Consider the following 24,737-nt stretch of genomic DNA (forward strand, 5'->3'; position numbering starts at 1 on the left):
TCACCCCTGCCAGTCACAGGTTCCTGTTCAGTCACTGTGGACCCCCTGTTTTCCTGACAGGGCTGACTGGGAGACAGGGATGGGCAGGTAGAAGTCAAATCGTAGCCCCAAGGAGTCTGCATCTTCGGCTTCCCAGATGCCCTTTTTGAATTCACCACTGAGCCATGGCCACCCATCTGTTGTTAGCACTACAGGTTGAGTCTGTTGACTCTGATTAGAAGATACTGATGTTCCTATGGATTTATTAGTAACTTCACACTGGAGTGTAAACACAGAATGGAGAGTTTTTTGGGACTTAGTGGTTCACAGACTCCTACTTCCTGCCTGGCCTAGTTCTGTGTCTAAAAACGTAGTTGTATAAGCCCCTTGCCTTTAAAACAAAACAAAACAAAAAAACAATTTTCCTATTCCAATATTTGCAGCTTTTAGTCTGTGATGATCTACTTATGATAGAGCATACACTGGTTTTATCACGTTTCCAGCTTTGGTTTGATGACATATATAATGAATTTGCTTTTTAGAGTCAGACCTTTTTTTCCCTCCTTTTTCTTTCATGGAGTTTATTTTATTTTATTTTATTTTTGAGACGGAGTCTCGCTCTGTCGCCCAGGCTGGAGTGCAGTGGCGCGATCTCGGCTCACTGCAAGCTCCGCCTCCCGGGTTCACGCCATTCTCCTGCCTCAGCCTCCCGAGTAGCTGGGACTACAGGCGCCCACAACCGCGCCCGGCTAATTTTTTGTATTTTTAGTAGAGACAGGGTTTCACCGTGGTCTCGATCTCCTGACCTTGTGATCCGCCCGCCTCGGCCTCCCAAAGTGCTGGGATTACAGGCGTGAGCCACCGCGCCCGGCTTCTTTCATGGAGTTTAATTCTTAAATAATGAATGTTTTTGCTTGGTTGTGTTTTAAGGAAAAAGAGAAAGATGGTAGAGTTTTTACCATAGGCTTATGGCCAGAGGGGTGGTGGGCTCTTCTTCCAAACAGGACTCTGCCTTGGCTTTCCCATGGGATGGTAGTTAAGGTCAGATTTTAACATCAGAAACACCTAGCTCTGCCATTTACTTGTGCGACCTTGGGATCATTACCTAACTTTTCTGAAGCTTGGTGTTCTTTTATTTTGTACTTACTTTATAAGGTTATAATAAGGATTAAATAGTACATGGTTCAGGTGCAGTGGCTCACACCTGTAATTCCGGTGCTTTGGTAGGCCAAAGCAGGAGAATAGCTTGAATTCAGGAGTTAAAGACCAGCCTGGGCAATAAAGCAAGACCTTATCTCTACAAAAATTAAAAAATTAGCCAGGTGTGCTGGTGTGCACTTGTGATCCTAGCTACTTGGGAGGCTGAGACAAGAGGATTGATTGGGCCCAGGAGTTTGAGGTTGCAGTCGGCCATGATCATGGTACTGCACTCCAGCCTGGGTGACAGAGTAAGATCTCATTTCTAAGAAAAAAAATAAGTAAATAAAATTTAAATCATATATATAAAATTTTTAGTCCAATGCCTGGCATATAATAAGTTCTCAATAAATGGTGTTTACTATTAGCATTACTATTTTTAGTAGAGATTGACATTAGAGGTGGGACGATGACTCTCCCGGGGGATTCTCCTGTAGATTGTTCAAGACCTTCAATTGGGTTTCTACCAAAGGTTGGGAATGAATATCTTAGGGCTATGATGTCTCTAATTTTTTTTTCTTTATCTGCTTTTCAAAGGTTTTAATTTTTCATCCTCTGGAAGAGAAGATGTAGATGTGAGAACATTAGGAAATGGTAAGACTGCAACAGCATCACCTGATTAGAACTAACTTTCTGATATTCATCCTTTCTAGACAGCAGGCTTAGTAGTCACTCAGTGAAAAACAAAGTGAGCAAGGTCGAGAGCTTCTCCAAGGGAGGAAGCTTTGTGGATTATGGAGGCCCCTTTATGAATTATATGAAATACACCTTAACAGGAATCATTTCTTCAGAGGCCATCCTGATTGCATACCTGTAGGTTATAAGGGACTTGTATGTGCATTAACAAAGAGGTGACTGATTTTTTTATCCAAAAGTTTGATTATTAATTTTTTCATTTAATAACATTTCAGAAGTACCAATACAGTTTTCAAAATGTACATCTTCATTTAAAAAGTTATTCTGCTGTCTTAACCTTCATGTCTCTCATTTTACCCTGCTGCATTATCGGAAAGATGATGACATTTAATCCTCAACTGTTTGAGACTTATAGTTCCTTCCTCTCATGGAACGAAAGCTTTTCCATTTCACTAGTGGATCAGGCTAGGAGGATGGATTTCAACAGGGCATTGCTGCATGTGACAACTTTACATTAGTGTAACTAAGTTAATTAGCAGTTATTTGAACTGTGTTTTGTAATTAGCACAGGCTTGTTCATGGGCCTTTGGGAAAGCAGTCATTTTCACATATTGCGTGTGCTGGGGTTTAGCAGTCCTTCTGCCCCCACAAAAAGCCCCTTGATTCTTCTCACACATTCTTCCCTCCCTCAGATGTAGTCATGTCACTAAACTTTCAGTCCTCTAGAGCTCAACCCATTTTTCACACCTCCTAACCCTCTTGCATTAGCCCAAATGTTAACTCCATCAACACGTTTCTGTTTCATGACGGGGTGTGTGCTGCCAGGAAGGCCCTTTGCAATTGAGCTGGTGAATCCTCATAGAGTACATTTCACTTCACAAGAAATTAAGGAACTTCAGCAGGTAAACCACTTCATGACATGGAAATCGTCATGTTTCTGCAATTCTGTAACTGAGCTAGACTTGCTAATTGTTTTTCTTTTTCTGCTACTACAGAAAATTAATAACTCATCTAACAAAATCCAAGTACGTGACTTGCAGCTTGTCACAAGGTAAGAGTAGGCTCACTGGAGACGATTTTGAAGGGATGTTTTAGTTGCAGGTCATATATCTTGATAAGGGAATTGCATCCAGAATATATAAAGAACTCTTAACAACCCAACTAAAAATGGGGAAATGATTAAGTAGACATTTCTGCAAGGAGGATATAGGAATAGCCGATTAATGTATGAAAAAATGCTCAACATAATTAGTCATTGGGGAAATACAAATCTTAACCACTTCTAGATATTATATATGCAAGAGAAATGAAAACAAACATCCACACAAAGACTTGTACATGATATTCCTAGTAACATTATTCACAATAGCAAAGAAGTAGAAACTACCCAAGTGTCTATGAATAAACAAAATGTGATATATCCATACAATGGAATATTACTTGGTAATAAAAAGGAATGAAGTACTGATACATGCTGCAACCTGGATGAACCTTGAAAACATTATGAAATGAAAGTAGCCAGTCACCAAGCACCACATACTGTATGATTTCATTATATGAAATGTTCAGAATAGGTAAATCTATAGAGATAGAAAGTCAGTTAATGGTTGTCTAGGGCTTGGGGAGAATAATAATGGGAAGTGACACTAATGGGTACAAAGTTTCTTTTTCGGGGTGATGAAAGTTTCTAAAACTAGATTGTGGTAATAGCTGGACAACTCTGAAAACATACTAAAAATCATTGAATTGTACAGTTAAAACTGAGAAATTATATGTAAATTATATCTCATTGGAACTATTTTTAAAGAAAGGTTAATTTGGGGCAAGGTTTGTTTGCATTTTATTTATTTGGACAAGCTTTTAAAAATTGTTTTTGTTTAGAGAGGCAATAGGACATATGAAAGAAGGTGAAGAAGAAAAGACAAAGACCTACAGTGCCTTAATATGGACAGATAAAGCGATCCAGAAGAAAGACATTGAATTCCTAAATGACATAAAGGTAGTTTAAGTATGCTTGTTCTTTTTATTTCATTTTTCTGTTGCCTATCAAAGATCCCATTGTCTTCTAATTTATTACTAGCAAGTCACAGGGCATGGGCTTTGGGGTCAGCAAGACCTGGGTTCCACGCCTGGTTCTGCCACTGACTAGCTGAAGGACTGGGTATGTCATCTAACCTGCTCGAGCGGCAGTGTGGCCAGTGGGGAAGAGCCCCACTCTGAAGACAGATTGCCTGGGTGCAAATCCTGGATCTGCATTTCTGAGCTCTGTGGCTTTGGACAAGTTACTTAACCTCTTTCTGCTTCAATTTCTTCATCTATAAAATTAGTTAAAATAATTAAATGAGTTTAATTAGATAAAGCACTTAGAACAGTACCTGGCACATAGGAAAAACTCGGCAATGCTATTATCATCTTTGGTCATTTGTCAAAAATAAATATAAAATAGCACTTATCTAATAGAACTGAGGCTAAGATTAAGTACATGAGTAAAACACATGATAATATATGTAAAGCACATGCATTTTGCCACATGTGAAGTTTTCCTATACCTGAGCATGTGTCTGCCTGTTCACGTGCATACTTTTTACCACCTGCCCCCACCTCTTCTTATAAAAATAGTTTACTTCCTTTTTTCTTTCTTTTTTTTTTTTTTTTTTTTTTTTTGAGACAGAGTCTTGCTCTTGTCACCAGGCTGGAGTGCAATGGCACGATCTCGGCTCACTGCAACCTCCGCCTCCCAGGTTCAGGTGATTCTCCTGCCTCAGCCTTCCATGTAGCTGGGATTACAGGCACACGCCACCACACCTGGTTAATTTTTGTATTTTTAGTAGAGATGGGGTTTCACCATGTTGGCCTGTCTGGTCTTGAACTCCTGACCTTGTCATCTGCCTGCCCCAGCCTCCCAAAGTGCTGGGACTACAGACATGAGCCACCGTGCCCAGCCAGAAACAGTTTATTTTCAAATGCAAGGAATGAGCATACATGGGCAGCACAGAGACACATATATTTACCATTGTTTAAATAGGCAATATTTTGCAACAACCTAGATGACCTACTAGAAGGAACTGGTTTAATATTAATGACGTATCTGTATAATGGACTACTACTATTCAACCATTGAAAATTATGTGGTAGATAAATATTTATTGACACAGGAAAATGTTTCTGGTAAGTGCTAAGGAAAAAAATAAAAGTATAGACTCTAGAGAGGATCATATGCTGTGATTTAAGCCAGGGGTTCTCAACCCTCCGGTGGTACTGGCTGGTGACCTGTTAGGAATCTAGCCACGCAGCAGAAAATGAGCAGTGGATGAGAGAGCAAAGCTTCATCTGTATTTGCAGCTGCTCCCCATCACTCACATTACCACCTGAGCTTTGTCTCCTGTCAGATCAGTGGTGGCATTAGATTCTTATAAAAGCGTGAACCCTGTTGGAAATGACACATGCGAGGGATCTAGGTTGCATGCTCCTTATGAAAATCTAATGCCTGATGATCCATCAGTTGCAGGAAAACAGGCTCAGGGCTCCCACTGAATCTACATTATGGTGAGTTGTAAAATTATTTCATTATATATTACAATGTAATAATAATAGAAATAAAGTGCACAATAAATGTAACAAGCTTGAATCATCCCCAAACCATCCCCTCCTTCCCCAGTTCATAGAAAAATAGTCTTCCCAGAAACTGGTCCCTGGCGCCAAAAAGGTTGGGGACTGCTGATTTAAGCACACACAAACGCATATATATGTATATGTATACACATATAGCAGATTATGTAGAAAACAAATTGTATGGCAAAAGATACTATAAATAGAATTTATACTTATGAAAAATATGAACACGCAACAAATAAAAATAGACAAAGAATATGAACCAGTTAGCTGCAAAAAGAATAACTCCAGTGGCCAAGAATCATTTGAAAAGGTTGATGTAACAATAAGACATCACTTTATTCCCCTTAGACTAATAATACCTATCGGTGGGTTGGAGTGGAGGAGAGTTCTCAGTAGAAATGTAGTGTTTCAGCCTTTTTCAAAAACAACATGGTAGTGACTGTAAAAATTTAAAATATACTGAACTGTCCTGTAGAAATAAAACTCCAGTGCATACGAATATGTACACAGTGTTTAAGGGCTTTAAGTGGCAGAATCAACAACAAAAAGACTGGGAACATAATCAACGTCCCTCAATAAGGAAACGGTAGAGTAAATTGGGATATATACAGCTATTAAAAAAACAAAATCATGCCAGGCATGGTGGCTTATGCTTATAATCCCAGCACTTTAGGAGGCTGAGGTGGGTGGATAACTTACTTGAGGTCAGGAGGTTGAGACCAGCCTGGCCAACATGGTGAAACCCCATCTCTACTGAAAACACAAAAAATTAGCCGGGTGTGGTGGTGCATGCCTGTAGTCCCAGCTACTTGGAAGGATAAGGCATGAGAATAGCTTGAACCCAGAGGTCAGAGATTGCAGTGACCCAAGATTGCGTCACAGCACTCCAGCCTGGGGGACAGAGTCAGCCTGGGGAACAGAGTAAGACTGCATCTCAAAACAAAAGCAAAAACAAAACCAGCATATGACCCTATTTAATTTACATATTAGTATGTACATATGTACCTAAAAATGCTGGGAAAAAAGATAGAGGTATGTCTATATCTATGACTCGTAGGAGCACTTATGACATGAGAAAAAAGCAAAGTGCAGAATAATGTTTATAGTATGAGTATTTTCGTAAAAACGTACAAATCATTCACCTGCTTAAAGAAGGTCATTTATAAAATGAGGAGATGGACTAGATCATCTCCAATGGCCTCTCCAGTTCTCAGATTCTGTGATTCTATAGCTAAGGCCTTTTAGCTTTTGGCCATACTATGTAAGGTTCTTAGGATGGTAGTTATAATATAGACAGATATCTTTAAGATTGTAAAATGAATTTCTAAATTTCTCTATGCCTTCACATGGGTTGTACAAGTTATTGAGAATGCCGTGGGAATAATAAACTCATTTAAAAAATAGGTTCATAGTTTGGGGTAGCCATAGAGATAATTCAGAAATAACACTGAGGTCAGGTGCAGTGGCTCATGCCTGTAATCCCTACACTTTGGGAAGCCAAGGCAGGAGGATTGCTTGAGCCCACGAGATCGAGGCCACAGTGAGCCATCATTGTGCCATTGCACTCCAGCCTGGGCTGAAAGATGATTTTCATAGGTACAGACTAAGTGGTGAAAGGGTCTCTTTTAATGGTCCATAGCCTAAGTAGACTGATGCAACTAGTTGATTTCAAATAATGTTTTTAGTTTTCAAATATTCCAGTTAGCATAAAAATTATAAAAACCGACTTACTTCCCCATACTGAGAAAAAGTCATTTCACATTTACTACTTATCCCCTCTTCAGGAGCAACCTATTTCTAAAAAAAAAAAAAAAAAACAAGCATATGTGTGTGTTTGTGTGTTTCTGAAAACTCAGCAGTACAGGAGCAGCAGAGTGCAATATTAGAATAAATGAAGTAGTTTCCTTTTATCAACTAAAATCAAACAAACCAAAAAAGACATGTGACTCGTGGTATTTCCATTGACCGACTGTCTCATGGTCAAAGTACTAGGAATAACTCTAAAGGTAAAGGAAGCAGGGGAGAGGACTCCATAGATAGTCATTAATTTAAAGGCTGCTGTTTCTCTAAAGTGGAAGCCATGTCTTTATAGATTCCTTCACAGTTCAGCCTTGTCCTTTATTTATGTTTTTTTTGTTTTGTTTTGTTTTTTGTTTTTTTGTCTCTTTGACCAGAGAAAAATCAGGTCTTATGGAGACAGCTTATCTCATCAGGACAAAGTATTTCTGTAATAAAATCAAAGACTCATAAAAACCACAGAGTTAGGAGGAGCCATTGACTCACCACTCTGGTAAAAGCAGCCACACCCTTTCAAATGTGGTCTTTGTTAGAACTTGCTCTTTTTTTCTTGGTGGAGAACTTGATAGAGGAGAGACCAAACAGAAACTTTTCTTTCGTTAGCAGGCCTTCCGGCACTCAAGAACCATGGAAATTAGGAAGAGTTGTTCCGACAAGAAAATGCAGAGGATTCAGTTCTTATGAATCTGAATTTCTGATTACGCCCAATTTTTAAAACTTGGAATTAGTTGACCTTTTACAGTGTTAACCTGTATTTCTTAATTTTTATCTTGTGACAGAAAATCTCTAACTTGAACGAATTGTGAGAAAAACAAGCCTGTGTCCCTAAAAAATCTGAAATGTAAAAAGACATGCAGTATTATTAGTTGCAAGCTGGGCTAACAAACATTGAAAGGTCCTGGTTTATTATGCACATTGATTTGTAATTATTATATTGAAATATCACCCTAAACAAGATGTATTAATATTAATATATTTTCCAGATGTATCCTTTTGTATAACCCTTTTCCTTCACCAAAAAAAAAAAAAAAAAAAAAACGAAAAAAAAACAAATCCAAATAACCCACCCCTGACAGTAGGTATGTGGGTCTCCCTAAAACATGCAAACTCAGCGGGGCATGGTGGCGCGCACCTATAATCCCAGCACTTTGGGAGGCTGAGGAGGGCAGATCACCTGAGGTCAGGAGTTGGAGATTAGCCTGGCCAATATGGTGAAACCACGTCTCTACCAAAAAAATACAAAAATTAGCTGAGCGTGGTGGCGTGTGCCTGTGATTCCGGCTACTCTGGAGGCTGAGGCAGGAGAATCGCTTGAACCCAGGAATTGGAGGTTGCAAGTGAGCAGAGATGGCGCCCCTGCACTCAAGCCTGGGCAACAGAGCGAGACCTTGTTTCAAACAAACGCAAACTGCCATACACCCAAGCGATGCTGATGTCCCACCTTCTGCAACCAGCCATTTCTCACGCAGCCTGAAGTCCCCACTCTTAGGTCACTCTGTTGGGTTAGAAAACAAAGGTAAAGGGGCCGGGTGCGGTGGCTCACGCCTATAATCCCAGCACTTTGGGAGGCCGAGGCGGGCGAATCACAAGGTCAGGAGAAGTGAGACCAGCCTGGCTAACACGGTGAAACCCCGTCTCTACACGAATTAGCCTGGCGCGATGGCAGGCGCCTGTAGTCCCAGCTACTCGGAAGGCTGAGGCAGGAGAATCACTTGAACACGGGCGGCAGAGGTTGCGGTGAGCCGAGACTGCGCCACTGAGCTCCAGCCTGGGCGACAGAGCGAGAAAAAAAAAAAAAAAAAAAAAAAGTAAACAAAGGTAAAGGCCTTGTCTTTAGGGCAACCCGATAGACCTTAAGGGCAGGCCAGAACTCCAGGGCCTTCACCAATTTATTAAATATGAGAGTAAAAGAGACCTATTTACTTCAAAGCCCTCTTTAAATGGCGAGGTTACTGGGGCCCAGAAAATGAGTAATGATAGACTGGGTTCTGAGAAGTCCCACAGAGTTTGAACCTAACGGGACTCAATTCATTTTACCATTAATTAGTGTCCACCCCGTGATACAGATGGAGTTCTCTAAAGGAAACATCTGTGGTGAGCTATGGATGGTGAAGGAAGGGCTAAGATAGGCTTCACTGGGTGGCAAAGCTGTGACTCCGGGACTGTGTGTCACATTCTCCCCTAGGACTTAAAGATCGACCAGAAAACACCTTTGCGCGTCCTTCACCGAAGGCCCCTGGCTGTGCGAGCTCGCGTCATTCACTCCATGGAGACGCAGTACGTGGATGAGCACCACTTCCGCCTCCGCTTGAAAACTCAGGCCGGCACGTATCCTTCCACCTGCTGCACTGCCGCCATGAGCCAGAACCCTGTTGGAAAAGTTCATGCTGCCCTGGAAAACAGGGTCAGCTTGGTCTGGGAGGGATTCGGGAAAGGATTGTACTGCAGAAGAATATTTTTGTTTGTTTGTTCGATGTGTTTTTTTCCCACGAAATTTGTTTTTCAAAATGATTCTAAACACTGAGGTAGCAGTGAGTTCAATGTCAGCTTTAAAGTTATGTTTCCTGTAATTGCCGTGTCTTACACAGTGCTGAGCGCATAGTATCCAGAAAATACTTTTGATGGATTCATTTGCTGTCTTGACATTATTTGCAAGTCACGTATTTATGACCATATTTGGGTCTTTTCAACATTTCAAGTATTTGCCTCGGATGATTAAACACAGGTAGTAGATGGGAATAGCACTACTTTACATCATGATCTTTTACTTGGCCACTGGCCTAGTACAACAGAGAATATCTTTGTCTACGTACCTTGTGAAAAAAACAAAACTAAAACGACTCAGATGACATATCATTATCACCATTTTCAGACTGCAAAGAGTTTTGACTGTATTACAGAAAGGTTGAGATTCAGAGTTAAAATATCCATAGTCCAAGGCTGATAATTTGTTCATAATCTAACCTGACTTGTATGATTTTTGTATCAGAACTGAGTCGCTGATTAAAATATATCAGGGAGCTCTAACAGGCTTAGCTTTAGTTTACTTTTTGAAGGTCTTCCTAGTTTTTGTTTGCTTCTTGGTTTTATATTATTATGTGATCCAATAGCATGAAGTGACAAAATGCCTTCTAACTGGTATAGAACTAATGATGTACTATTGTATGTGTGTGTATATATGTAACACATATATACACACACACTATATATATATAGAAAAAAAGCAAGTTTTAATTACCAAATACCATTCTTACTATATTGCTGTAACTAGTCTGCCTGCCCTTCCCCACCAACCTGCATTCACTTCTTCCCCTGTACTACCCTAGGACCTGGATTTACTCAGCTAAGCCAAGTATAGGTTATCTACTCTTAAAATCTTCTAAATTTTGTAATTTGCATCAATTTCAATTTCGACTCCAGTGGATAGATCTTTGTATCTTTGTTGTTTGGAGCATATTTGCCTATTATGGATGGAATTTCAAATCATGTATATATTTTTAAAAAATCTTCTTACCTAATCCTGGCTTTTAGTTTTGGTGGGCCAAGGAGAAATGTCTTTTGTAGAATTTGATGTCTTTTCAATCCTATTAAAACATTCTTAGAACTACCCATGTACATGTACTTAAGGTATTAGCCAAGAAAAACTATGTGTTAAAGCTTTAGATGCCACATGGTTATACACAGAAGTATATGAATTTTTCACTTACTAAATTTACTTTATATATACCTTATATATTTACATCGATCAGTGCACTGAGATAGCTCATTTGACTTAAACCTTGTCCCTCTGGTTAGGAATAAGAACGTCTCTGGATGTTTTAACTGGTTATTCTGGGGCTATTTGGTTTTCTGTCTTCATCATTGCTACGCAGAAGGGGATTCTTTAAAGAAAATGAGAGACAATAAATAACAATTGTTGGGTAGTTGTGAGTTTATCAAAAAAGACAGTTACTAGATAATTATATGTCTTGTGCTTTAGTCAAAACATTTGGCAAAGGTAGAGTGAGTAAAACGTTCAGACAGTGAGGACATAATATCAGTATATTATAGTATAGATTTTTCACCATCTAGAAACAAATTTGTTTCTCTATTCAAGTTCCATTAATTATTTTCTACTAAATGCTGGTTTGTAGAACAAAACATAATGCTGCATTTTTACTGAATGGTGGCAAAAACAAATCTTTTAGATAAATATTGTCAAAGCTGCAGTACAGTCCTGTGTAAGGAATGTTAATCTGAAAAACAAATTCTAGAATTAGTTATTGATTTCAAAATTTGAAGACCTATGAGGGAAATACAAAGTTGCCCCTTAAAAAAAGAGAGACAGAATTAACTTAGTTCTTTTGCTAACCATGTTAGCAAACTAGATGGTAGGTCTGAAGAGCCATCATTAAGACTAAACTAATAGTCTCATTATTCCTTCCATCCTATTGCCTCTGGGTCATGTTACAAGGAATGCCATCATTGAGATCACTCTGTGTGTGACTCTGTGGAAACGTACCATCTGGCAGGTGACAGTTGCCATTATTAAAAAATGGGACTAACAAGATGATAATACAGAAATTGTGGCCAAGTTGTTTTTTAATAAAAGCATTCAGCTATAGTTAATTTTTAAAATCCACATCCAAACCTTGACACTTGGAGATGAGCTATAAAGAAAAAAGAAAGTAATGATTTTTGGTAAGTTTGATGTAAACACATTTCCCAGGCTCTGATGTTGGCTGCCAGCCTACTAGGAACCACCTGGCCAAAGCTTTTTTTTTAAGACACACAAGTCAGAGCTCAGAAATAACCTCTCTTTTGTAACATTTCTGCTCTTATTATTTTTGCCTGTCAAACCTTACCAAATAGTTGGTACAGCATGCTGTCTTCATTTTTTCCTTAAACAAACCCCAGCTACATTAAAGAGTTTGTACATGGAGACTTCGGGAGAACCAAGCCAAACATTGGGTCCCTGATGAATGTGACCGCAGACATTCTTGAGCTGGATGTTGAGGTAAACCATTCTATTATGGAATGCACATTGGCAAAGTGAATTCAACCAAAGTTATGCGCTTTGGCATTAAGCTGTTTTAGTACTACCCACCTCCATAGGTATTTGAGAATGGTGAAAATCTCACAGTAACATTGTATTGAAGGGCGGGACTGTCTTTGGATTTTTTTGTTTGTTTGTTTTTAATACGAGGTCTCATGTTCCTTGCAAATATATAGCTAATTTACTAACTGAGCTTTATCAAATCTAAACCCTTAAACCAAGCAAGGAAATAAAGTTGTAAGTGTTCTCCATATGTCCTTTGGACTCTAGAGAATTCATTCCCATACCTGTTGCGTTTTATAGACTTTAAAGCAACCGATTCAGAAACATTGATTCACAAGGGTAGAAAGTGAGGTGAGCCAATGTTTCTTCATAAAAGCAGTTCTATAAGGACCCCTGTGATGTGGTCCAAGTTCTCTGCTCTTATAGTCTGAATTGAAACAAGGTTAAATTCTAAAATAATTGTAAGAATGGTTCTGTCGGGCAAGTCTCCATAAATATTTCATTTGAGTATCAATAAGTGTTGAGTCATGAGTGGTGTTTCTTCATGAAAATCTGACTAGGAATAGAGTACCTCCCCCACTACTCTCCCCAGAATCTTAGGACTTGGGGATTTGTACTTGGGAATAATATCAAAGTTACAGAAAGAAGTGGGCATAGTTGCCCAATGTGAAAACATCTATGGTAATCAAATGATCACTGGAGTAGTATTTCCTTACCAGCAGTTCTCTCAAGTGCTCTGGGATTAGATTAGCTCCTGCAGTATAGCCAGTGATCGTGCCCTCAAGGTTGCAGGGAGCCTCTTCAGTGAAACTGTCATTTGGAGGAAGACAACTTCTGTTAAAGAAAAATCTCTACTCCATTCTTTTTTTTTTTTTTTTTTTTTTTTGAGACAGGGTCTTGCTCTGTCACCCAGGCTGGAGTGCAGTGGTGCGATCACGGCTCACTGCAACCCTGACCTCCCAGGCTTAAGCAGTCCTCCTGCCTCAGTCTCCCGAGTAGCTGGGACCACAGGCATGAGCCACTATGCCTGGCTTTTGTTGTTGTTGAGATGCGGTCTCACCATGTTGCCCAGGCTTGCATTAATCTTTTTTTTCCTTAATTCTCAGAACAATTAGGAGTGTCAAAGACTCACAGGCCAGTGTTTCTCAACACTGACTGCCCACTGGAATCACTGTGGAGCTTTGTAAGCACTACAACATGCCTCCCTCCACACACACAGAGATTGTGATCAGTCATGTTTTATTTTCAGCTTGAGAAAACACTCATTAATTTACATTTGGGTGTTTGGTATATGGCTATATTCTGAAACAGAACCAAAATATCTTCTTGAGATTTGTAAAAGACACACACACACGTAGCTTGTAGGCTTTTCTAATAAATTTTTTTTGAAGCCAGTACATGAAGTGACTCATGGATTAATGAAGAAATTTTCAGTAAATAATTTCACGTTTTAAACTTTAAATGTCAATAAAAACCACAGATACAGTGGGGTTTTTTTTGTTTTGTTTTAACTTTCTCTTAAAGTAGATCCTCTAGCCTTTGATAGACCTGGTATGTGTTTATGTGGAGACAAATAGTCTGTTTACTGTAATTTCATTCTGACTCAAAGGTCAAGGTTTTGTCCTAGAAGAACAAAATAAAGGTAAGTAGAGATAGATGAACTGGATTTTAAAGAAACAGAAATTCTACAGAAGTGAAGCACAAAGATCCTTAATCCTTTTCTAGTTCCAGGTCATCTTTCATAATCATTTATTTCACATTTTGTTGCTATGTTGCAAACAAGACTTATAGGCGTATAGACTACTTGAATATTTGTTCAATGCAAGATGAGAGAATGAAAATGATCAGAAGAATGAAAGTTTCTGAGACTTCTGAGGGAAAATTGGTGTAGTCACTTGAATTTGTTTGCTACTTTGACCCATAAATACCATTTTTTTTTTTTTTTTTTTTTTTTTTTTTTTTTTTTTTTTTGAGATGGAGTCTCATTCTGTCGCCCAGGCTGGAGTGCCGTGGCATGATTTTGGCTCACTGCAACCTCTGCCTCCTGGGCTCAAGCTATTCTCCTGCCTCAGCCTCCCGAGTAGCTGGGACTACAGGCGTGTGCCACCATGCTCGGCTAAATTTTGTATTTTTAGTGGAGACGGGGTTTTGCCATGTTGGCCAGGCTGGTCTTGAACTCTTGACCATGAGTGATCTGCCCACCTCGGCCTCCCAAAGTGCTGGGATTAAAGGTGTGAGCCACCACGTCTGGCCCCATAAATACCATTTAAAATTTTTAAATGTATTCTCTTGTCAGTTGGTTAATAACCAACTGAGTAGCCAAATACTGCTACTCAATTAATTCAGAAGATCTCAGGTCCAAGAATCCCTAGAACAGACTTGACGGTGTTAATTTATGGTATTCAATAGCTCTTTTCTTCAAATGCAGTTTCTTCTGTTGCATTATATTAAAACTATTACATTTATACAGCATTACCAGCAAATGCTTACCACAACAGCAATATCTGTTTTAATGACTTCTTGTCTCCCTTCTAGTCTGTAGATGTTGACTGGCCACCTGCTCTGGATGACTAGCTTTCAAAGTTGGAGACAAAGCGTAGGGTTTTCCTGGCATGGTGTGGACATCCACGGAGCACACGCCGTAAAATGGCTGTTTACCCACCATAACGGTGTCTTGGAAACCATTTGGATCATGTTGATCTATATAATTGTTAATTTGTTGTAACATCTCAGGATCTATATATGTGTATATTTTGTGTTAAATTGTTCCAAGGATGTCTTACGATTTTTCTCATTCCCTCTCTCACCCCCACAAACCAAACTATGAATAATGAAATAATTCTCCTTAATTCTTTCATTTAGAGAGGTACACAAACAGAACACATTCTCTCTTAAGAAGCTTTAATTTCAGCAAGATTTCCCTCCACAAGAGACATACTACCTTTAAAATCATGTTCTAATTTTTAAAAATTATCTGAATAAAAGTTACATCTAGATTTATGCAGCATAACATCCTATAATATTCTAAGATTGCAAATGCAAATCTGACATTATTATTTTTCCCAGGAAGCCTCAAACGAGCTATTACCAATGAAGTACTTTTGGCTGTGATTTGTCATAAATCTTAACCAAACTATGAATAATGAAATAATTCTCATTAATACTTTCATTAAGGAAGAATTTTGACAATCTAAAATTGTCAATACATTTTTCCTGTGGAGGGAAAGTAAAACCATAGGAACCAAGGCATGCCATGGTAGGAGCCTTTAATAAATCTTTTAAATAAGGAGAAACAAGTGCCTTTAATAACTTCAATCCCAGGGTTAAGAATTTGAAAAATTGAGAATGCTAAACAAAGAAGAACTGATATTATTTCAGAATACTTCAATATATTATCCAATTATAAACATTTTAATGATACCTTATTAAAGTAGATAGGATATTGTCTCCATTTTATAAATATGGAAACCAAAGACTAGAAGTTAAATGACTTATCCAAAATTGTTAGCTACTTCTATATTGAGGACTAGAACTGAAGTTTCTTGGTCTCCAGGGTCTTTCTAATAAGCCCTATTATTGAACACCTGTTTGTGTGAAGGGGCAGCTATGGATGCCATTTAAACTCACGTAACTGAGAATTAACTTTTGGAATGTAGTTACCAAATCAAAGAGCTCACCAAAAAATAGCCCAAGACTATTTAATGCAATCTTATATAGTTACCATTTGTTATTAAGTTAAAGCTCAGTTGGTATTACAAAGAGGAAAAACATTAAGCTAAACCTAAAAAAAATGAATGGGTCATTAAATTTCAGAAAGGAGCCTTATTACAATTTCAGATTTGAGTATAATTTCCATCACCCTAATTCAACTATTTGAGCTTTTTTTAAGAATACATGTAACTTGACTAGTATTAGATTACTCACCGTTTCCCATCTCTGTATTAAACATAAATCACAGATACCAAGATTCACTTTAGATATGAGGAAAATGGTTTTAATGGACACAAAGGAGTCAGCCACGTTGGAACCAACATGGTTTCATACCACGTTGAAACCATGTGTTTGATATGTGAATAACAGCAAATGCTTTTTTCACTATTGTCAATGCCAATGCATTGAAATGCCCAGAAAATGAGAAAAGGATAACAAATAAACTTTTGATAAAAAGGTAAGATTTTCTGTGTGGATGTTTCTCAGTTTCTGGGAAAATTTTGCTACAAAAGAGACTTAAATAGTTTAGGAGGCAGTCTTTCGCATGGTATTTTTGGCTTAGCTTTGAATTCAGTGGACCTGTAATGTGTAAGAATGAAGAACGTGCTTAGCAAACTGAAATGAGAAGACTTCTATTTCTTAAATTTCTATTCCTGAGATTATACAAAATTTCAAGCAAAGAGTAAGCATTAGCTTTAAATACTTCTTCCAAATGTTCATAGAATTTTGAGACAAAGATTGTAAAAAATTAATGTTTGTCTTTGTTTCAGGCAGAACTGGGAATATTAAGTAGTGAGAGTGCTACAATTTCCCTTTTGCCTACATAAAAGCATTTTAAAATTAGTTTTATGATTTCTTTGTAAGCTTTATTTAAATTCGAAGTCTTTTTCATAACACTTAGAGAAAGAGCCCTTTGTACTTCTTAGTATCTCTTTGTCCCAAATATAGTCTGTGGTTTATTTTAGGAAAAACATCAACTCTGGATACCTGGAAAAGTCAAGAGAAAATAAAATTGGCAAAATGAAAAATTTCCAAGTAAGATAACCGGTTACATTTGTGAGTTATGTGAAGTAAATTTAGAAGTTAAATTTCCATTTTCTAAGAGAAAAACATCTTACTTGGCAGATCTTTTCTTTTGGAGCTAATTATTCTTTAAGTCCACTTAAGAGAATGAACTTTGATATCAGCTTTTCTGATTTTTTAACAAAGGCTACCCTTGTTTATTATGAAAAATATTACTTTTATAATTCTATTTTGAATTTCTAAATTTTGAAATAATTCCAAACTTACAGGAAAAGTTGCAAAAAAAGTACAAAGAACCTTTTTCCCTGAGCCATGGAGTCAGTGATGCCCCATGATCTTAAAGGCTTCAGTGTGTCATTTCTACAAACCAGGACATTCTTTTACTTAACCACAACACAGTGATCAACATCGGGAAATTAACGCTGATATATTACCATCTAACCTACAGACCCTGTTCAAGTTGCCAGTTGTCCCATCAATGTCCTTCATAGTCAAGTGCTCACATTGCATTTTGTTACATCTCTTTAGTCTCCACCACTCTTACAAGTTTGTCTTTCTTGACTTTAATTACTTTAACATTTTTTAAGATTTCAGGTCAGTTATTTTGTAGACCATTCCTCAATTTGGGTTTGCCTGATGTTTCCTTTTTATTAGATTCAGATTGTACCTTTTTGGCAAGAAAACCACAAAAGAGAGATTGTCTTCTTCTTGCATCTTATCAGGTGTCACACAGTTTTGATTTGTCCAGTTTATTTCCTCTGCACTAACCCTGCAAAGGGCTTTTTCTCTAAGATCTGATCTCTTTTAGCAGAAAATGGTATTTAGAAACCAAGATCTGGGCAGTAGGCATGCTCATTGTTTTGTGCCATTGCTGTTTCCAAGCCCTCTCATGGAACAGAGCTAGGGAACAAACATGAATGCATATGCATGCACACACACACACACACACACATACACATACACCTATACGTCTCTGTATCTACACATACTGAAAGCTGTAAGAGTTTATACCAGTACTTCCAATTCCAACCTTATTCTAGTTTTCACCCTTTCCAAATTTGTAATTCTCTTCTCTGACTATAAGAAATCTGGCTCCTGCTTTTTCTCTGCCGCCACCGAGTTGTATAGAGGTGGAGTCTCGGGTGCATTCAAGATTTGGCTTCACTTGTAACCCACTGCCATGGCGGAGGAAGGCAGTGCTGCTGGAGGTGCAGTGGACATTAATACTGTTTTACAGGAGGTGCTGAAGACCGCCGTCATCCATGATGGCCTAGCACGTGAAATTTGCAAAGCTGCCAAAGGCTTAGACAAGTGCCAAGCCCATCTTTGGGTGCTGTGTGTGCTTGCATCCAACTGTGATGAGCCTATGTATGTCCAGTTGGTGGAGGCCCTTTGTGCTGAACACCAAATCAACCTAATTAAGGTTGATGACAAGAAACTAGGAGAATGGGCAGGCCTCTGTAAAACTGACAGAGGGGAAACCCCGTAAAGTGGTTGGTTGAAGTTGTGTAGTAGTTAAGAACTATGGCAAGGAGTCTCAGGCCAAGGACGTCATTGAAGAGTACTTCAAATGCAAGAAATGAACAAATAAATTTTTGGCACACACACACACAGACACGCACTTAAAAAAAAAGAAAAAAGAAAGAAAAAAGAAATTTGACTCAGTCCTCCTCAAAAATAACCAATCTATTGCTGCCTCATTATTCACAGTCCCCTCCCTGCTGCCCTCAGACGTTCTCCTCAGGCTCCACACTGCAGCCCTACACTAGGCCACTACCACTGCCCCCTGTGGTAACATCTTCTTGCACTTGGTACAGAACAAGCAAATGGCTTTTGTCCTGAATTATTCAGGAAGGGAGGGAGACAGGTGGGAAGGAAGTCAGGAAGGCAGAAAATAAAAATCGTTTGATACCACAGAAATACGAAGGATCAAAGGAGGTTATTAGGAACAATTATATATTATATGCCAACAATTGGATCACCTAGAAGTGGACAGATTTCCAGACGCATACAACCTACCAAGAATGAATCATAAACAGAAAATCTAAACAGACCAATAGCAAATAAGGGTCACCATTACTCTGAGGAGAGGACAGTAGGTAGGGAAGCAGTACAACTTTTAACTTGGAGCAAAACCATGCTCTAGGGAAACATTATTAGCATCCCCAGCAACAGCAGCAGCCATCGCTGCTGCCAATACCTGCAAATGGGAAAAAGGCCAGCAGCCAAAATGAAGGCTTGACTATTGACCCGAAGCATTTTAGGAAACCAGGAAAGAAGCCCTTCACCAAACAAAGCTATTTCTTTGTGGGAAGTGTTCACATCACTGAGGAGGAAATGAGGAAATGTGAGAAATACGGGAAGGCAATTTCACAGAAAGAGGATTTAAATAAACAAAAAGGAAAAATTAAAAAATTAAAAACAATAACAAGAAAAAAGAAACATGGGAAGGCAGGTGAGGTCTTCATAAGGATAAAGGCTTTGACTTTATGCACTTGGAAGCACAAACCCTAGTAGAGATTGCCAAAGTGGGTCTGGACAATATGCAGCTGTGTGCACTCTGCCTGCCACAGTGCATCCCTTACAGTCCGAAACCTTCTAACAAACTTTTGGAAGAAGCCTTTTCTTTATTTGGCCAGGTGGAGGGGGCTGTAGTCACTGTGGATAATCAAGGAAGGCCCTCAGGGAAAGGCACTGTTGAGTTCTCAGGGCAGCCAGCTGCTCAGAAAGTGCAGGCTGCTTCCTGCTAACCACATTTCCTCATCCTGTTACTGGGTAGCCCATAGGCTAATTAGGTGACAAAGAAGGACTTCCAGAGAAGCTGGTTGTAAAAAATCAGCAATTTCACAAGGAGTGAGAACAGCCACCCCAGTATGCACAGCATGGCTTTTGAATATGAGTATGGCATGCACTGGAGGGTGCTCATTGAGATGGAGAAGCAGCAGCAGGACGAAGTGGATCACAATATCAAGGAGGCTCATGAGAAGCTGGAGATGGAGATGGGGGTTGCTTGCCTTCATCAATGCCAGGTCATGCTAATGAGGCAGGATTTGATGAGGTGCCAAGAAGAGCTGTGGAGGATGGAAGAGCTGAACAACCAAGAGATGCAAAAACGACGGCAACTGGAGCCCATGCGAGAGGAGTGCAGGCACTAGAAGGAAGTGATGCACTGGTAATGGTAGGAAAGATTCACCGGAACCTTCTCTGATATGAGAGAGCAGGAGAGACAGCTGTGCCAGATGGCTGCGGGAGGTGCTACGGGCATAACAGAGGCACCATGCCCCCTGCTTTTGTGCCAGCTGTTACCCCAGCTCTTCCAGAACCTGAACCTATGATGCTAATTGACCTCACCAACGATGGAATGCTTTGGCCAAGCTGCTGCAATGGAAGGAATTGGGGCAATTGGTGGAACTCCTCCTGCATTGAACTGTGCAACTCCTGAAGCTGAATTTCCTCCAAACACACGTTGCTGATACTAATAAAGTTACAGTGTCTAGTTCCTGAAAACCTTTAAGAGGACCTATTTGGACTAGCCAGAATTCTACCCTAGAAAAGTGAGATTCCTCCCGATAGTTAGGTCTACGCTACCTACACTGCTCTAGGGAGTATTTTGGAGGAAGAGAGCAAGGGAGGAGTGGTATTTAACAAACCAGTTCTGTGTGGTATACTGTTTAACTGAAAATTCTCTGTGGTGCATTACTGAAGTCTCAAATGCGACTGTTGAAGACGTGGGGGAACCACGGTGAAATGAATCCAGTTAGAGACCCATTAATCTTGATGATTCCTTTTTTCTCCATCCTGTTTCATTTGCTTTCTTATCCATACACTAACCAACCCCAGAGACACCACACATACACCACAAAAAAAAAACCTCCTCCAATGCCCTTCGCCCCACTGCTCCATTCACTCCCAGGTGAGAATTCAGGCAAATGTCCACAGAGGTCACAAACAATGTACGTATAGTTCTTTTATATCCCATATATTATCCCCTTCATGTTCTAAGGAAGACATTTTCTCTTAGAGATTCATTTCAGTATATCTTTTTAAAAATCTTGTGTTAACTTGCCTCAATCTTTTTCTTGGATGAGGACAACCCAGGAATGGCCCTTTTGTGTCTATGATGTTGCTATTCACAGCTTTCCTTGATAGGCCTAGTACAGTCTTGGAAACAGGGTTGCTGGATGCTGAAGGTCTGAGAGCAGCTCTTAGCCTTGCCTATCTTACTTAGTAGTTATGCTGTGCATATTTAATTGATGTACTATGTTTGATTTGTTGCTAATACCTTAAATTTGAAGTTTTTCTGAGAAATGGAGCAGCAATGCAGCATCACTTGTTAAAATACATTTTAAGCCTTAAAAAAAAAGGAGATTGAATCAGTAATCCCAGCACATTGGGAGGCTGAGGTGGGTAGATCACAAGGTCAAGAGATCGAAACCATCCTGGCCAACATGTTGAAACCCCATCTCTACTAAAAATACAAAAATTAGCTGGGTGTTGTGGCGCGCACCTGTAGTCCCAGCTACTTGGGAGGCTGAGGCAAGAGAATCACTTGAACCCGGAAGGCAGAGGTTGTAGTGAGCCGAGATCGCACCACTGTACTCCAGCCTGGTGAGAGAGTGAGACTCAGCCTCAAAAAAAAAAAAGTCTCCTTTGGGTATATACCCAGTAATGGGATGGCTGGGTCATATGGTACATCTAGTTCTAGATCCTTGAGGAATCGCCATACTGTTTTCCGTAATGGTTGAACTAGTTTACAATCCCACCAACAGTGTAAAAGTGTTCCTATTTCTCCACATCCTCTCCAGCACCTGTTGTTTCCTGACTTTTTAATGATCGCCATTCTAACTGGTGTGAGATGGTATCTCATTGTGGTTTTGATTTGCATTTCTCTGATGGCCAGTGATGATGAGCATTTTTTCATGTGTCTGTTGGCTGTATGAATGTCTTCTTTTGAGAAATGTCTGTTCATATCCTTTGCCCACTTGTTGATGGGGTTGTTTTTTTCTTGTAAATTTGTTTGAGTCCTTTGTAGATTCTGGATATTAGCCCTTTGTCAGATGAGTAGATTGCAAAAATTTTCTCCCATTCTGTAGGTTGCCTGTTCACTCTGATGGTAGTTTCTTTTGCTGTGCAGAAGCTCTTTAGTTTAATGAGATCCCATTTGTCAATTTTGGCTTTTGCTGCTGTTGCTTTTGGTGTTTTAGACATGAAGTCTTTGCCCATGCCTATGTCCTGAATGGTACTACCTAGGTTTTCCTCTAGGGTTTTTATGGTATTAGGTCTAACATTTAAGTCTCTAATCCATCTTGAATTAATTTTCGTACAAGGAGTAAGGAAAGGATCCAGTTTCAGCTTTCTACTTATGGCTAGCCAATTTTCCCAGCACCATTTATTAAATAGGGAATCCTTTCCCCATTTCTTGTTTCTCTCAGGTTTGTCAAAGATCAGATGGCTGTAGATGTGTGGTATTATTTCTGAGGACTCTGTTCTGTTCCATTGGTCTATATCTCTGTTTTGGTACCAGTACCATGCTGTTTTGGTTACTGTAGCCTTGTAGTATAGTTTGAAGTCAGGTAGCGTGATGCCTCCAGCTAAAGGATTATAAATCATGCTGCTATAAAGACACATGCACACGTATGTTTATTGCGGCACTATTCACAATAGCAAAGACTTGGAATCAACCCAAATGTCCATCAGTGACAGACTGGATTAAGAAAATGTGGCACATATACACCATGGAATACTATGCAGCCATAAAAAAGGATGAGTTTGTGTCCTTTGTAGGGACATGGATGCAGCTGGAAACCATCATTCTTAGCAAACTATCACAAGAACAGAAAACCAAACACCGCATGTTCTCACTCATAGGTGGGAACTGAACAATGAGATCACTTGGACTTGGGAAGGGGAACATCACACACCGGGGCCTATCATGGGGAGGGGGCAGGGGGGAGGGATTGCATTGGGAGTTATACCTGATGTAAATGACGAGTTGATGGGTGCAGCACAGCAACATGGCACAAGTATACCTATGTAACAAACCTGCACGTTATGCACATGTACCCTAGAACTTAAAGTATAATAATAATAAAAAATAAATAAATAAATTAAAAAAAAAAAAAAAAGTCTCTCATCAAATAAAAGACCCAGAACCTGACAGCTTCACTGCTGAACGCTATCGAACATTTAAAGAACTACGGCCAGGCACGGTGGCTCACATCTGTTATCCCAGCACTTTGGGAGGCTTAGGTGGTAGGATTGCTTAAGCACAGGAGTTTGAGACCAGCCTGGGCAACATAGGGATAATCTGTCTCTACAAAAAAAAAAAAATTAGCTAGGTGTGGTGACGCATGTTGGTGGTCCAAACTACTTGGGAGGCTGAGGTGGCAGAATTAATTCAGCCCAGGCGGTGAAGGCTGCAGCGAGCCGTGATAGTGCCACTGCACTCCAGCCTGGGCAACAGGGCAAGACCCCCATCTCAAAAAAGGAAGAATACCAGCCCTTCTCAAACTCTTCCAAAAAATTGAAGAGGAAGGAATGCTTCCAAACTCATTTTACAAGGCCAGCATTACCCTGACACCAAAGCCAGACAAGGACACTATTAAAGAAAACTTGTCAATTAGACTGTGGCAAATATGGAAAAAAAGAAAAAAGAAAGCTACAGGTCAATATTTCTGATGACCACAGATGCAAAAATTCTTTTTTTTTTTTTTCTGAGACAGGGTCTCCCTCTGTTACCCAGGATGGAGTGCAGTGGTGCAATCATGGCTCACTGCAGCCTTGACCTTTCAGACTCAGGTGATCCTTCCACCTCAGCCTCCTGAGTAGCTGGGACTTCAGGTGCACACCATCATGCCCAGCTAATTAAAAACAAAAAATTATTCGTCTAGGCAGGGTCCCATTATGTTGTCCAGGCTGGTCTCGAACTCCTGGGTCAAGCCAGCCTCAGGCCTTGACTACCTAAAAGTGCTGAGATTACAAGTGTGAGCCACAATGCCTGGTCAAGATGCAAAAATTTTCAACAAAATACTAGTAAACCAATTCAACAGCACATTGAAAAGATTAATCACCATGACCAAGTAATATTTATGTCAGGGATTCACAGATGGTTCAACATACGCCAATCTATAAATATAATATACCACATGAACAGAATGAAAGACAAAAACCATATGATCATCTCAATAGATGCAGAAAAAGCATTTGACAAAATTTAACATACTTTCACAATAAAAGCTCTCAACAAATTAGAAGGAGTACACCTCAAAAGTAAAGGCCCTATGTAACAAAGCCATAGCTAACACCATACTCAACAGTGAAAAACTGAAAGCTTTTCCTCTAAGATCAGGAACTAGACAAGGACTTCCACTCCCATTTCTGTTTAACATAGTACTGGAACTGAAGTCCCAGCCAGAGCAATTGGGCAAGAGAAAGAAATAAAAGACATCCAAATTGGAAAGGAAGGAGATTGTCCCTGTTTGCAGATGATGATCTTATATATAGAAAAGCTGAAAGAATCCACCAAAAAGACTGTCAGAGCTAATAAATTCAGTAAGGTTGTGCGCATATCAATATACAATAATCAGTAGTGTTACAAAAAATAAAATACTTAGGAATAAATTTAACCAAGAAGGTAAAAGATCTCTACACTGAAAACTGTAAAACAGTGATATAAGAAATTGGAGACATAAATAAATGGAAAGATATCCCATGTTCATTGATTGGAAGACTTAATATTGCT

At 39.4% G+C, this 24,737-nt stretch overlaps 1 protein-coding gene and 2 pseudogenes across 6 annotated transcripts in view; all 3 read left to right on the forward strand.

Annotated features, from left to right (window-relative positions):
* PUS10 (pseudouridine synthase 10) overlaps positions 1-16,816 on the forward strand; it is an 84,948-nt gene extending 68,132 nt beyond the window's left edge. For all 5 annotated transcript variants that reach the window (XM_050753495.1, XM_050753491.1, XM_050753492.1 and 2 more), the window contains exons 12-18: positions 1,714-1,770; positions 2,638-2,714; positions 2,808-2,863; positions 3,694-3,811; positions 9,410-9,552; positions 12,121-12,220; positions 14,798-16,816. In XM_050753495.1, the coding sequence (XP_050609452.1) occupies positions 1,714-1,770; positions 2,638-2,714; positions 2,808-2,863; positions 3,694-3,811; positions 9,410-9,552; positions 12,121-12,220; positions 14,798-14,836 (590 nt within the window). In that variant the 3' untranslated portion in view covers positions 14,837-16,816. The remainder of the gene's footprint in view (positions 1-1,713; positions 1,771-2,637; positions 2,715-2,807; positions 2,864-3,693; positions 3,812-9,409; positions 9,553-12,120; positions 12,221-14,797) is intronic.
* Positions 16,817-17,302: 486 nt separating this feature from the next.
* Positions 17,303-19,421, forward strand: LOC126933615 (40S ribosomal protein S12-like; annotated as a pseudogene). The gene has a single exon (XR_007718681.1). The product of XR_007718681.1 is annotated as a 40S ribosomal protein S12-like (transcript).
* The window catches only part of LOC126934406 (non-POU domain-containing octamer-binding protein-like), a 139,038-nt pseudogene continuing 133,123 nt past the window's right edge, over positions 18,823-24,737 (forward strand).

This window comes from Macaca thibetana, chromosome 13 (assembly GCF_024542745.1).
Source record: "Macaca thibetana thibetana isolate TM-01 chromosome 13, ASM2454274v1, whole genome shotgun sequence".
In the NCBI taxonomy this organism is placed as follows: domain Eukaryota; kingdom Metazoa; phylum Chordata; class Mammalia; order Primates; family Cercopithecidae; genus Macaca; species Macaca thibetana.